The 13164-nt window shown below is 49.5% G+C and overlaps 1 protein-coding gene across 3 annotated transcripts in view; it reads right to left on the minus strand.

Moving 5' to 3' along the window:
- PCDH7 (protocadherin 7) overlaps nucleotides 1–7460 on the minus strand; it is a gene marked incomplete at both ends in the record, with an annotated part of 264634 nt that extends 257174 nt beyond the window's left edge. For all 3 annotated transcript variants that reach the window (XM_082282618.1, XM_082282617.1, XM_082282616.1), the window contains one exon: nucleotides 4290–7460. In XM_082282618.1, coding sequence (XP_082138744.1) covers nucleotides 4290–7460 — 3171 coding nt within the window. The remainder of the gene's footprint in view (nucleotides 1–4289) is intronic.
- Nucleotides 7461–13164: the final 5704 nt, after the last annotated feature.

Here is a 13164-nt window from a genome sequence, read left to right on the forward strand (position 1 = left end):
TTGAAATTTTATGAAATAAATTAACTGGCTACCAAACAAAGATTTTTTTTCAGAAATTAATTTCTATGTATTTCACTTTCAAGGAAATACGACTTTACAGAAAATGCATATAATTTTGATTAGAGTGTCAACACTGGTTTGATAAACATTTTTCTTCATGAAACAGTGCATTTTCAATGAGAAAGGGCATTGGGATTTTTCATAAAGAATTATAGAATTGGCTAAGAAGCCAACACCTGAATTACAGCAATAATTCTGCTCAGAAATTCCTGAACTAGTTCTGCTAGTTCTACTGAGAATGACCAATACCTCCTAAAAAATAACAAGCAAAAAACCCCTCAGCATCACAACTGAAGTATTTTAAAGAGCCATCAATCATTGATTAGTAGAGCAAGTAAAAAAGAAACCAAGATAAGGTGACGGCCAAGAAATACAAACATATAAAGAGTGTTTAAAAGGCTTGTTCTTCAAAGAGTGGTTGATAACATGCTGATTCGTGATTAAAAGTTTCAGTGAAATAAAGCTGCTTATATGCCACTATTTTGCACCATGAGACAAAGAGGTGGAGAAGTATATATTATAAAAATATATCTGTAACTAAATGATAAAATAAACAATTATTTACAATTAAAATTCATTATGAGTTTTATGATTAAGTATGTAACTCTCCAAGCTGCTAAGTGATTCCCCTTAGGCACTGAGCTTTCATTATCTTTAGCTGTCTTTGCTGGAAGTTAGTAATATCCAGGCTCCTCACAGGCAATGTGCAGCACCTGGAGGGTTCAAATTTTAAATCTGTGATCCAGAAAAACTTGCTTAAACTAATCGCCATTTAGTAAAACCCCTCTTTATAGCTTTAACTATAGCAAGTGATTAAGACCTGTGGAATACTAAGTGTTCTAAACACTTGTAGTGCTTTACTGAAAAGAGAATTGATAAGTGAGAGGCTAAAAGAGTTATTTCAGACTAATACCATGCTAAATAAGACAAGAATAAGAGTTAAACTTGTTAAAGATCTCCTAAAAAAAGAGTGACTGTGAAATGTCAGAAGCCTACTGAATACAGAATTTTGTTTTAAACTTTTTATAGAAGCCATGATGTCAGAAGGAGGAGAGTTACAAATTGTTTGCAGTTTTCTCCAATGAAGTTCTCTTACACAGTACTGTATCAAACATGATGTATTTTGAAACTCATATAAGAATGTAATTCATCACCTTAAAGAGGAAGTATCAAATAATTGGAATGAAAACAACTTGTGTTGCCTGGGGTACACCAGTCAGTCATGTAAGTAGAGACTTTATTTCCTGACTGCTGTATTGTAGATATAAGTATCAGTAACCAATTCTAATTACACTAATGGGAAATTAGCATCACTCTCATCTCCAATAACTTAGAGCAGGTACGTTCTGCTGTGTCCACTTATTTGTTCTAAAATTTTATACACTGTCTAATGTCTCCTTAGAACAAAGGGAACTGACAATGAGTAAATAAAGGCAGTCTTAGAGATTTCAAGTAGTCTCCCGACCACAGTCACACTATTATGCTACTGGTTCTATTCCACATGTACAGCAGAGCTATGAAACAATCTGACATACACCCCATCAGAACCCTTTATCTGCATCTGCTTCACATTTCTCTCTAAATAATTGTGCTGAACAAGAGCTCCACATGGTTTGGGTGTTAAAAATCCTCAGGTGTTTTGCCTGCTAAACTGAGAAATACTGCACTGTCAATGTTTGAGACGTGAAAAGTGTACACATTATTTATCCAAGTAAGTCTTAATGTCCCTACTACTATGCAAAATTAACAAAACTATACAAATGTCACTCAGCTACAAGCTGGCAAGTATCCACAGGAAAGTGGTAACAGAGGGTTTGTGACTGATAGTTCCTCCCATAAAGTCTGTTTTTTAACAATACCTTTACTGTTTTCTTGGGCAATTTCCAACTTCTATGCATGCTTTATAAGTATGCAAATACTTTCTACATATTTAAAAAAATAGATAAGATATTAGAATGCTGGCTATAAACTACTTGGATAAATGAACTTTCATAGCAGGCTAAATATTTAACTCAAGAGAACTATCAAGAGTGAGAAACTGGTTTGCAGCAAACTACATAAGTAATGGAGCAATTCAGGGTGCACTTCTTTGTAAAAGTGCAATAAAGCCATTTTCTTCTAGTAAGTTTTCTCATATATTTTATACCAAACAAATGCTTGGAAAAGGTTAAGTAATTCAAAATATATTCCTGTATTATGAATTGGAGTTTTTTATCAAGCAAAACAGCAACTTGTAATGTGTATTCCTTTACCATTCCTACACTTAGTATGCAAATCATTCTTTGACACTGAAATTAAATTACACTTTAACAGATTATAATCCATATGTTTAGATGAATTGCAGCATCAAGAAAGAAGTGGTATCTGATTATCATATATTCTATCACTAAATTTATTCCAGTGTTTGCTAAAATGGCAAAATCTACTCTGTGTTTAATAAGCCTTAGGAGATAAAAGATAAGGAACTTTGTGTTTTATACAAACTATTCTCAAATTGAAATTGTGATGTCCTCTCTAGGGGAGCATTAATTAAATGCATCACCCAGAAGCTACTGTGTCATTCTATAAGTCTGTATCACCTGCAAAACCACATACACAAAAGCACTGGCAGATAGTACAATCACACTATTTTGGTGACCTAAAAGAATGGGGGAGGGGGGCAGCTCATACAATTAGTTTTATTCTACTATGTTTTAAGTATTTCTGAGCAGAATGTAAATACTGGCAACACTTGTAAAACTTCAACTTTAGTAAGGTAGCAGACATTTCAAAGTATAAAAAAATGTCATCATGTACCATATTTACATGTTAATAAGTTGAAAATAAAGCTCTTTTGTCAAACTAGTCAGAATTTCCCTTTTCCAGACTTGGATGTGTATTTACATGAATCAGCATTCATTTTTCTCTGGCTTCTTGCGTAACATGCATTGTAGCTGAGGAAACATTCAGGAAATTATCTTATATGTACTATCACCCAAAAAGTACTCCCCCATAAAAGGGCGACCTCTGTTCAGGCTACATATGTGTCTTATAAAATAAACGGAAGCCTTCACTTAGAAGCTTGATTCCCCTCTGTGCTGTCCCTATTTTATTTCAAGGACTATAAAGATGTCCCTACCATCACCAGTTGTAGGCTATCGGAGCTTCACTGAACCGAGCCCCGCCAACACAGCCGAGACCAGAGCCAGTCACTCGTGGCACCCCTGAAGGTACATTTCGCTCCAAGAAGTCTCACGGCAGTCACACTACAAACAGAGCTATGCGGCAGCTGGGCGAGCAAATTAGGGCCTCTCAGCTTGAATGAAATTTCATGTGATAGGCAAGAGGGGCAAAAAAAAAAAAAAAAAAGCAATGAAAGCCTACTGGGGTGCGATTCTAAACTCACTAACGCTTATGTGTATTCAGAGAAACTGCTGCAATGAGTGCAATCTCTGTGGTGTAAATTAGAGGGCAGATAGGCTGTGTAGATTATTTAAGCATTTTGGTCCTAATGAAAGACCCGGTAATTACAGCCATTAACGCTTTAGTGCGGCGGCTGCAAATACACTCTCACCCACAGCTTTAGGAAGCGTCAGGCAGGCTGCAACCCCCTTTCCCCAAAACACCTGGCTGCCGAGGAGAAACTGGAAACTTTCCTCTTCAGCCGGAGCTGACACGTCCCTAAGGCTGGGAAAGCATCACGGCAGGGGAAGCGCCGGGACCGGCTGATGGAGGCGGGGCCGGGGGACGGGCGGGGGATGGCGGCTCCGCCCGGTGGGGGGCCCTAATCTCCCCTCGACCCCCCCAAAACCGCGGGTTTGGCCTGCGGGCGCGCGGCTGATAAAGGCATCTCAGGCTGCCTTACAGTTCGCTGTCAGGACTGGCGACAGAGAACCCGGCCTGCGCGGCCGGCTGCCGCTGCGCCTGCAGCGGGGCAACGCGGTCCGGTTTCATGGACGGGCTGGTTAGCTGCCGGATCGGAAAAGCGGAGGGAATATCAAAAATTATAGTAATAACAATAAAGATCTCTGACTGTCCTTCCTGCATGCTGCGTGTTGGTCTGTGCACCTGACTGCCGGGAGGGAGGGGGGCGGGGATACCGAACGGAACGGGTCACTGAACCTGACGGGGCGTGTGCCTGTGCCGGTGTGGGAGGCGGGGGGAACGGGCATCCCCGCTCCCTCACCCACTCTGTGTGCGTGTGCGTGCGTGCTGGGGCCCGCGGGGTGCGCGGCGTGCAGCGCTCTTACCTGCTTGCTGTACTTGCTGCTGGCCTGGCAGCTGTACTCGGAGCAATGGTCCGAGCCGATGGAGATGTTGTCACCAGCGCCCACGAAGGTGTTGGCTGGGGGCAGGTCCTGCACGGCCTGGTGCTTTTTGCCAGCGGTGGGGGACTGCGGGTGCAGCTGGACGGTGGGCAGCGGTGAGCTCGACTTGTAGTGCCTGGCCAGGTCAGGACTGCCTGGGCCACCATTGACGGAGCGATATCGGCCCATGCCGGGGCTGTCCGAGAGCTTCTCATTGACACTGTCGTAGCGCTGCCCATTGGGCTTGGAAGCTTCAACGGTAACGATGCTGCTGTAGAGGGGCTGTTTGCCCTTCTTGCCTTTCTTGTCCTTCTTGGGCTTCTTGGCCTTGTCGTGCTGCTGGGGGGTGAAGAAATCCTCATGGTCCTTCTTACCGGCCTCGTAGCCGTGCTTGCCCTTGGATCGGCAGTAGCGGGCCATGACCACCACCAGGATAAGGAGGATGACCGTCATGATGCCAGCCACAACGCCAATGACTATGCTAAGCCGCTGCTTGCTCAGCTCATAGCTGGGATCACCAGCAATGTCCTGGGCCAGTGGGGTGTGAAGGCTGCGGGCCACCTGGCTCTCCACCACAGTGGCGTTGGACAGGCTCTCATTGACAAAGACATGGAGCAGGGCAGTGGTGGACTGGGGTGGCTGCCCACTGTCATTCACCTGCACAACCAGGCGGTGCAGGCCATAGTGCTTGGGGGCCAACTTCCCCACCAGTGACACCACACCACTGGCCGGGTCTATTTCAAAGAGTTTGAAGGGGTTTCCCCCAACAATGCTGTAGTTGAGGTCAGCATTGAGACCAGTGTCAGAGTCAGTGGCCACCACTGTGGCCACCACAGTGCGCAAGTTGCTGGAGGGTGGCAGTACAGTGTAGGAGCTGTTGCTGGGGAAGGTGACAGTGGGTGCATTGTCATTCTCATCCATCACAAAGAGGGACACAGTGGCAGTGGCAGAGCGTGGTGGCTCACCCCCATCCACTGCCTTCACCTTAAAGGTGTAGCTGGTCTGCTGCTCACGGTCAAAAGAGACAGTGGAGAAAATGGTTCCAGTGTCATTCTCGATGGAGAAGATGCCAGCCGCCTGGTCGTGGTCTCCAGGCTGGATGGAGAGGCTGAGCTCAGCGTTGCGGCCCTTGTCAAAGTCCATCACGGTCACCATGCCCACAGGGCTGTTGGGCTGCAGGTTTTCCTTCACATAGAAGGTGAACACATCCTGCATGAATCGGGGCTCATTGTCATTGCGGTCTGACACTCGCACCACCACTGTGGTGGAGCCCTGCAGGGATGGCACCCCCTTGTCCCGGGCCGTCACCTGAAATTCATAGGTGTCACGTTGCTCGCGGTCCAGCACTGCCTGCACTGACACATCCCCGGAGTCAGGGTCAATGCTGAAGATGCTGCTCGGTGCCTCTGAGGAGAGGGGCGAGGCCTCCAGGGAGTAGGTGATCTCAGCATTCTTGCCACTGTCCGCATCTGTGGCAACCACTGTGGCCACCCTCTCACCAGGCAAATTGTTCTCTGGAAAGGAGACCTCCAGCACAGCCTGACTGAACATGGGAGGGTTGTCATTAGTATCCCCGACCCGCACCAACAAGGAGTTGTTGCTGGACAAGCTGGGGCTGCCTGAGTCCACGGCCACGATGACCACATTGTAGTCACGGACAGCTTCATAATCCAGAGGGGCCGAGGTGTGGAGGAAATATTTGCGCTTATTCTGTGGCTCTCCTTCACCCTCACTGGCCGGCTTGAGCTGGAAGGGCACGTCGCCAACCACGGTGCAGGTAACCACACCATTTTCACCTTGGTCCCGGTCTGACACCTGCACCAAGGCGATGGGGGTGTCCACCAGCACGTCCTCGGCCACGCTAGCCACCCCGTCCCGGAGCGGTATGCGCCCAATTTTCCGGATGTCGATGGTGGGCACATTGTCATTCTCATCCCGGATGTTCAACACGACAGTGGCCTTGTCTGTCTTGGGGGGCTGGCCTCGGTCTCGGGCCATGACAGTGAACCGAAGCTGGTTCACCTCCTCCCGGTCGATGCGATGCAAGACGCTGAGCCAGCCCGAGGTCTCGTCCAGCCGCAGTAGGCGCCTGACGGACTCAGTGGCCGCCCCGAAGACATACTCGATCTGCCCATTCACTCCCACGTCCAGGTCGGTGGCTCGCAGCTGCAGAATCGGGGTCCCAGGGCTGCTGTTCTCCGCCAGGTCCGCCTCATAGACGCTTTTCTCGAAGCGGGGGCTGTTGTCGTTCACGTCGGTGATCAGCACCCTCAGGATCGCCTGCGAGGACCGTGCCGGGTCGCCGCCGTCCCGCACTCGAAGGCTGAGCTCGTAGGAGTCTCGCTGCTCCCGGTCCAGCGCCCCCTTGACGATCAGCTGCGGCTGCTTCTCCCCGTCCAGGGTGTCGGCCACCTGCAGCTCGAAGACGCTGCTGCGGGCGGCCGCCTCCGCCTCCTGCCGCCGCTTGCTGCCGCCGGCGTAGGGGGCGCTCTCGGGGGCCGCCGCGGCCGAGCCCCCCCCGCCGCCACGGCGGCCGCCGTCCCCGCCGGGCTCCTGCAGCAGCTCGTAGCGCTCGATGCCGTTGCGGCCGAAGTCCCTGTCGGTGGCGGTGGGGAGCAGGTAGAGGGTCCCCACGGGCCGGTTCTCCTCCACGGTGAGCGTGAGGACGGGGGAAGGGAAGGTGGGGGTGTTGTCGTTGATATCCAGGATGATGACCCGGCCCTCGAAGAGGTCCACCCAGCTCTGCGAGGGGCCGATGACCGACACCTCGAAGTCCAAGAAGCACTCGTTCTCGTCGAAGATCATCTGGCACTGCGGCAGCTTTTCGCGGTCGATGCGCCGCTCTGTGGTGCTCAGCTCGCCGGTCATGTTATCGATCTTGAGATAGTCGGAGCCCGACTCCAGGCTGAATGTCACCTCTCCGGAGCCCGTCACGATCCCCAGGTCGGAAGCCACGTTGCCGATGCGGATGTCGGCGGGTCCCTCCTCGGCCAGCCGGTACTTCAGGAGCTGCTTAGCCGCTGCCAGGCTGACCCAGAGCGGCGGAGGCAGGAGGAGCAAGAAGCAGCAACAGCAGCAATGCACAAAGCGAAGGAGGGTCCGCATCTTCCTCATCTTCCTCGCACCGAAACCCCTCGCCCTCTTCTCACTCCCACCTGCCCCCCAGTAAACTCCCCTGATAAGCCAACAGAGCGGCTGAGAGTCCAGGTGATCAATTATAAAATCCTTCTGTTTCTGGAAACTTATTGTCTCATGACTGGTGCAATTGGTGGTCAAATCCCTGCTGCTGGCTCCTCTGCTGCTCTCCCTGCCTTCCTGTTGCGATATACTTACAGTTCACGGGACAGTGTATTTTGCTTTTTAAAGATTCATCTCAGTAGATAGGATGGGATTTTCCTCCTCCTCCCCCTTCTCCTCCTCCTCTCTGATTTTACTGTAATCACTTTGCAAGGTTTGCAATAAAAGCAGGAGCAGCACTGTACGATTCGAAGCCCCCCAGGTCGTCGTCTTCGACACTAGAGTTAACTACAATTCACACACTCTCTTTTCTCTCTCTCTCTCCCTCTCGCTCAGCCGTTTACGACCAAGGCATTAGCTTTATTCTTCCCCCTCTCTGCACACACAGGGAAAAAAAAAATTGTGATTTGCTTTATTCAAAGGGCTTGGGAAAACTCCAAATCCTCTTAGCAAAGGGCAGTTCTTAAAAAAAAAAAAAAAAGTAAAGAAAAAAAAATCCCAATAATGTCGGTAGCTGCACAGCTGATAGAAGAACCCCGAGTATTACAGTGCAGTCCACAGAATATCCCCTTTGGTTGGCAGAAAAGCACCCAAATCCATCTTCAGAGATCGCCTAAAATGTTCAGCTCTTTCTCCGGAGCGGATTTTTTTTTTAACAACTCTGCGCAAGGTCATTAGTCACAAAGCAACGATACAGAAACTGCAGAAACCGTTTGCCCAGAATTTGCAAGTCTGGAGATAAGAACATAGACACACAACAGTCCCAAGTTTGTCTTTGCATCCGCAGTTTGTGTGTGTGCCTTACCTGCATTTGCACTGCATGTGTTAAAGCAATCTGGATCTGCAGCACTGAGAGCGATTCACAAATGAGATTGCAGTCTCTCTCTCTCTCTCTCCTCTTCCTTCCCGTCCCAATGCAGGTAACCAGATCTGAACTTGATCCTTTCAGTTCAAAGGTTAGCAACAAAACTATGTGTCCAAAGGCGATTATTGGTCTCTCGTAATTATACCCGGAGCGGAACAAGATGTAACTGGATCCCCCATGTGAATTAACACAGATTCTGAATTACATCCATATAAAGCAGAATGGCAAAGGGGAGGGGAAAAGACCCGCAACGCGATTAAAAAAAAAAATAATACAGAGTTCTATTTGCAAATAAAATTGTATCAGTCAGTTGTTTCCTGTGATCTGCACCGCCACAGTGGGTGAAATCTGCAATTGTGCATTCCCTCCTGTGTCTTTCAGAGAAGTGTGGATCAGGCGCTTTCACGGCAGAGCGGCTTGTGCTTTAAAATGTTGAATGGCAATTGAGAAGCTTCCCACTCGGAAGAAAAAAAAAAAAAAAAGAAACGAAAAAAAAAAAAGAAGAAGCGGTAAACCGACAAGTTTGCCCAAAGTGGAGGGAGCTGCTGAAGCCTCTCGGTAGCTCTTCCCTGACGCTGCAGCAGCAGAGCCGCCTGCGCTACATACACACAGAAAGAGAGAGGGAGAGAGAGAAAGAGGGAGAGCAGAGAGAGAGAGAGCGAGAGTGAGAGAGGGAGGGAGGGCGGGAGGCAGGGAGGGAGGGAGGGAGGGAGGAGGAGGGAGGACGAGTCAAGCGCTGCACTCCAGAAAGCTCAGTCTTACCCTCTGTCTCTGCTGCTGCTAGTGCTGCAAGTGGGATAGCTGCTCATCACAAAACACCAGTTCAGTCCTCCAAACTGATCCTCATTTCACGCCCGAGTGTTGCGTCTGTTGCCTTCTTAAACCCGTGATCTGTAGTGATTTTCTCCTACCCTTTCCCTCCCCACGTCCGCTATAGACTGTGAATCGAGCAACGATTTTTAAAGCAAATGTTTGTTCGCCTTTCTTTTCTTCTATTCTGCATTTTGCGGAATCAAGCTGGTAAGGAAACTCGTTTCGCAGATTCCCACCTTCCCCTGTTGTGTCGGTGCTTTTGTGAAATAGCTGCAGTCACTGTAACTGCATAAAACTCCAGGGAGGCAGGGGGGCTGCCTTAGATCTCAGACTTTCGTCCTGTTTCCCAGTGCTTTTTCAGCCTCCCCGTCTTTGTGATTGTGTTCTTCCTATTACCATGTTTTGAATGTGTCTTTTCAGCATGTTTGTGGATATCCTAGGAGAAAAAAAAAAAAAAACAAAAAAACCCAAAAACACCTCGAAGAAGATGATCAGGAAGGGAGCGAGAGGGTTAGCAGAATAAACACATGTAAGAAGTAACAGATTTATTTCCGAACAGAGACTTGCTGCTTCGATGATTGCTAAAATGTAGCGTCACCTACCTGGGTAAGTGGGAAATAAACTTTAACGGTAAAGCTCTCCGGTTCAACTTTGCTTATTCTGGCGTCCCTAGTTCGCGTCTCCTTTTGACTTTGAGCCATTTAATAGCCTATGGCTTTTATGTGTTCCTGCCCTACCCTTGATGATGCCTGGCTCCTTACCTGTCCTCTCTGCTCGGAGCCCGGAGGGAAAAGAGGGAGACTCCGGGGGCAGGCGAGCTTGGGGCAGCCGGTGGGGAGAGAACCTGGTGTGCGGCTGTGTGTGTGTGCGCGTATGAGGGTGTATGTGTGCGGGTGTGTTCATGTGTGTGTGTGTGCGTGCGCGCAGCGAGGGGAAGGCAGGAATCCAGCTGCTCTTTCTCCCACTGTGAACACATGTGGGAAAACAAGTTGTTGCGGGTTCTGTATGTGTTTGTGTGTGAATTCCTCGTTACAAATGGCTATTTTGAATAAAAACGCATGCAGACGAATGTAGTGAAATGTCTCTCTTTCATCGCGATGATATATTTGAGCAAAAAGCGGCCGGATATGTTGAGGTGGTTCAAAGCAACGGTCACAGCGTGTCTTTGTCATTTGGGGCGGTGAGTGATTGCAGGAGGGAGGGAAGGTTGCCACCTCTTTCCTTGAGGAGTCCAGAGACACAGAGGGGCAGAGCCGCGCCGCATGGAGTCGGCGCTGGGGAGGGAGGGACTGCTTCCCTCTCCGGAGGGCTGCAGGGCTGCTCCTTCGGCGCCTCCTCCGGCCCTGGCACCGGCCCCGGCCGCTCTCCCTGCCTCGCCAGTACACGAAAACCCTCCCCCGCTGATGCTGGAGACACTCGGCTTTCTATCTGCAGCATCAGCGAGAAAGCCCAGCTCGGCGCAGGCTCAGTGCTCACCGCCGCAGTCCCGGACGGAGGAGGGGGGTTCGGGAGCGCAGCGCCTTCGCAGCGGGTTAAGTAGGATTAGTACCAAATCCCTATTATATTTGCCAAGCAACTTGAATTTATCAAAATTCCCCCTCGCTGTTCTGGAGCTCCGAGAGGAGGAAATTTTGCTCTCAGTGTAAGATCCAGACATGCCAGTACGTAGGAATACCAGCATACTGCGTTACACTGGCTCCCTGCGCTGGAAATACAATTGGGAACCGCAGCTCCAGCGGTTCCCTTCCCTTTGTGTTTTTAAACGCAGCCAGGAAACTTAATGTATTCGCCAGGGAAGGGGCGGGATGAGAGCGTTTTTAACCTCCTCGCCATAAACTTTAATCGGATTCCGGGCTGTTGCACGGCATGGACGCTCGCCTCTTGCCTGCGTCTCCTTCCCCGTTGTTTTTACTACGGTCTGCTTTGCGAGAGCCTCTTTCAAGCGAATGAGTGATTTCTTTCTCTTGCCATGTGCAATTGCTCCCCCTTCCCTTCCTACCCTCACTGGCCTCTCTTACACACACTATGCCTTTCACACGCGGTCTGCGCCCCCCTGCCCCCCCCTCCCTTTCTTTCTTTTTTGCAGTGTCTTCACATGCAATCTCTCTCTGAATGTGCAATGTCTTTCCTGCTCGGGAGTGCTGCGTCCTTCACAGTGGATTGGTTCCTCTTTCGGAGCAGAGGTAACGGCCCCCCTTTTCTATCATTCTCCCTTCCTCCCTCCCCTCCTCCCATCCTCCCCCAGGGCAGGCGGCCGGCGTGGGAAATGGGCCCGACGTGCGCTGCATGGTGGATGGCCGCGCTCTTCCCGGTCCACGTGCCCCGGCTGCCGGGGGGAGGACGGGGCTGTGCTGGCCGTGTGTCCCCCGCACCCCGCTCGTTCGAGCGGGGAGGGAGTAGAATTACCCCCACACCCTCTCTACCCCTCCCCGGCACCGTAGACTCCCGGTCCCGCGGCCCGTGCGCCCACAGCTTCCCGGGTGTCGGTCGGAACAAGCCCAACTCTTTCAAGCGGGGGAGGTTTGTCCCTCTCGGGCAAATCTGTTGCGCAGTGTAACTCCCCCCTCTCCCGGCTGCCCCCCCTCTCCGATGCACACAGACGCCCACACGCGCTCAGACACGGCACGGCATTTGTCCTCCTGATCTGGTGAGATCAAGTGGGAAGAGGGATCACAAATGTAATCGTCTGTAATAAATAAAATAGCCCGAGATGCTGGTGATATACAGAGGGGAAATAGGAGCTTGTGTCCTTAAAGGGAACATCTGATAAGGCCACCGAAGTGGCATCTTGCGTGTGGGAAGGAATCCGTCTTGCTGACAATCGCAGCCTGCTGTACGTGGGGAAATCCTAAAGCAGCCTGGGAGCTTCCCCGGCTCTCTGCATCTCCCAAGCTCCTGATGCTCTGCAGTGGGGCTTTGTTGTCGTTGTTGTAGTTGTTGATTGGAAAGACAGGGGTCATCGTTAAAATATGCAGATATAATTAATGGTTGGTTTATCTTCATGTGTTGGCTGAGCCCGGCTTCAGCAGCCGGCAGCAGAACTCGCGTCTGCAGTTGTCGCTTTCAGCCCACGACAATTTGGTTTTCACAGTTTAGGAATGTCAGTGGCTCTCACTGGAAAATTACTTCTGGGATCTGCAGTGGGAATCCATCTCTGGTTAAAGAGAGACAGATTATATACATATCCATACCACTCTATACATTAACAAATACATGCAGCATATTGCTATTTGCGCTCACAAACGAAAAAGAAGCTTCAAAAGGGGAAAAAAAATCATATTGGCTTGAACGTAACGTATTCAAAATAATACGTGGAAAAGGTTAAATACGGTAAACACGACAGAAAATTCGAAAGCAGGGTAAAAACAAGGACAGAACCCCCACAAGAAGCAGTTAAAGCCATTTGACGGAAAGGAGAAACTAACTCAAGAACTCCACCAAGGGACAAGCAGCTGAAATGACACCACAGCAGCACGGAGCCCGTGGTGACCTTTCATCTCTCTAAAGTGTCTTGCTGATCTGGTGCAATTCTGTTGTGACCTCTTCACTCCCTTCCCTACCACAACTGCCCTCTGGCCGCCTCGGAGCTCCCTGAGTTCCTTGCCGTGGATATACTGCGAGGCCGGCTGAGTTACAGGGAGGGCTGACACTTGGCCAGTGTCTTTCACAGCTTTGCAAATATGCTTGCTGTGTAGTAGCGTGTAATAGGCAGCAGTGATTAAATTATTCATTGCAGCAACAGCCTTTCTGATGGACGTTAAAACTTGAGAGTTAAAATAAGAAAACCATAACTTTACTTTTAAGCAGATAAAACCCACATCTGTGCTTATTTAACTGAATGCTAGCTAAGCATGAAACCAGTTACTTTGTTTAAATCCTCTCTTTTACTCTCTTTGAGAATTT

The sequence above is a fragment of the Coloeus monedula genome, assembly GCF_965178545.1.
Source record: "Coloeus monedula genome assembly, chromosome: 5".
In the NCBI taxonomy this organism is placed as follows: domain Eukaryota; kingdom Metazoa; phylum Chordata; class Aves; order Passeriformes; family Corvidae; genus Coloeus; species Coloeus monedula.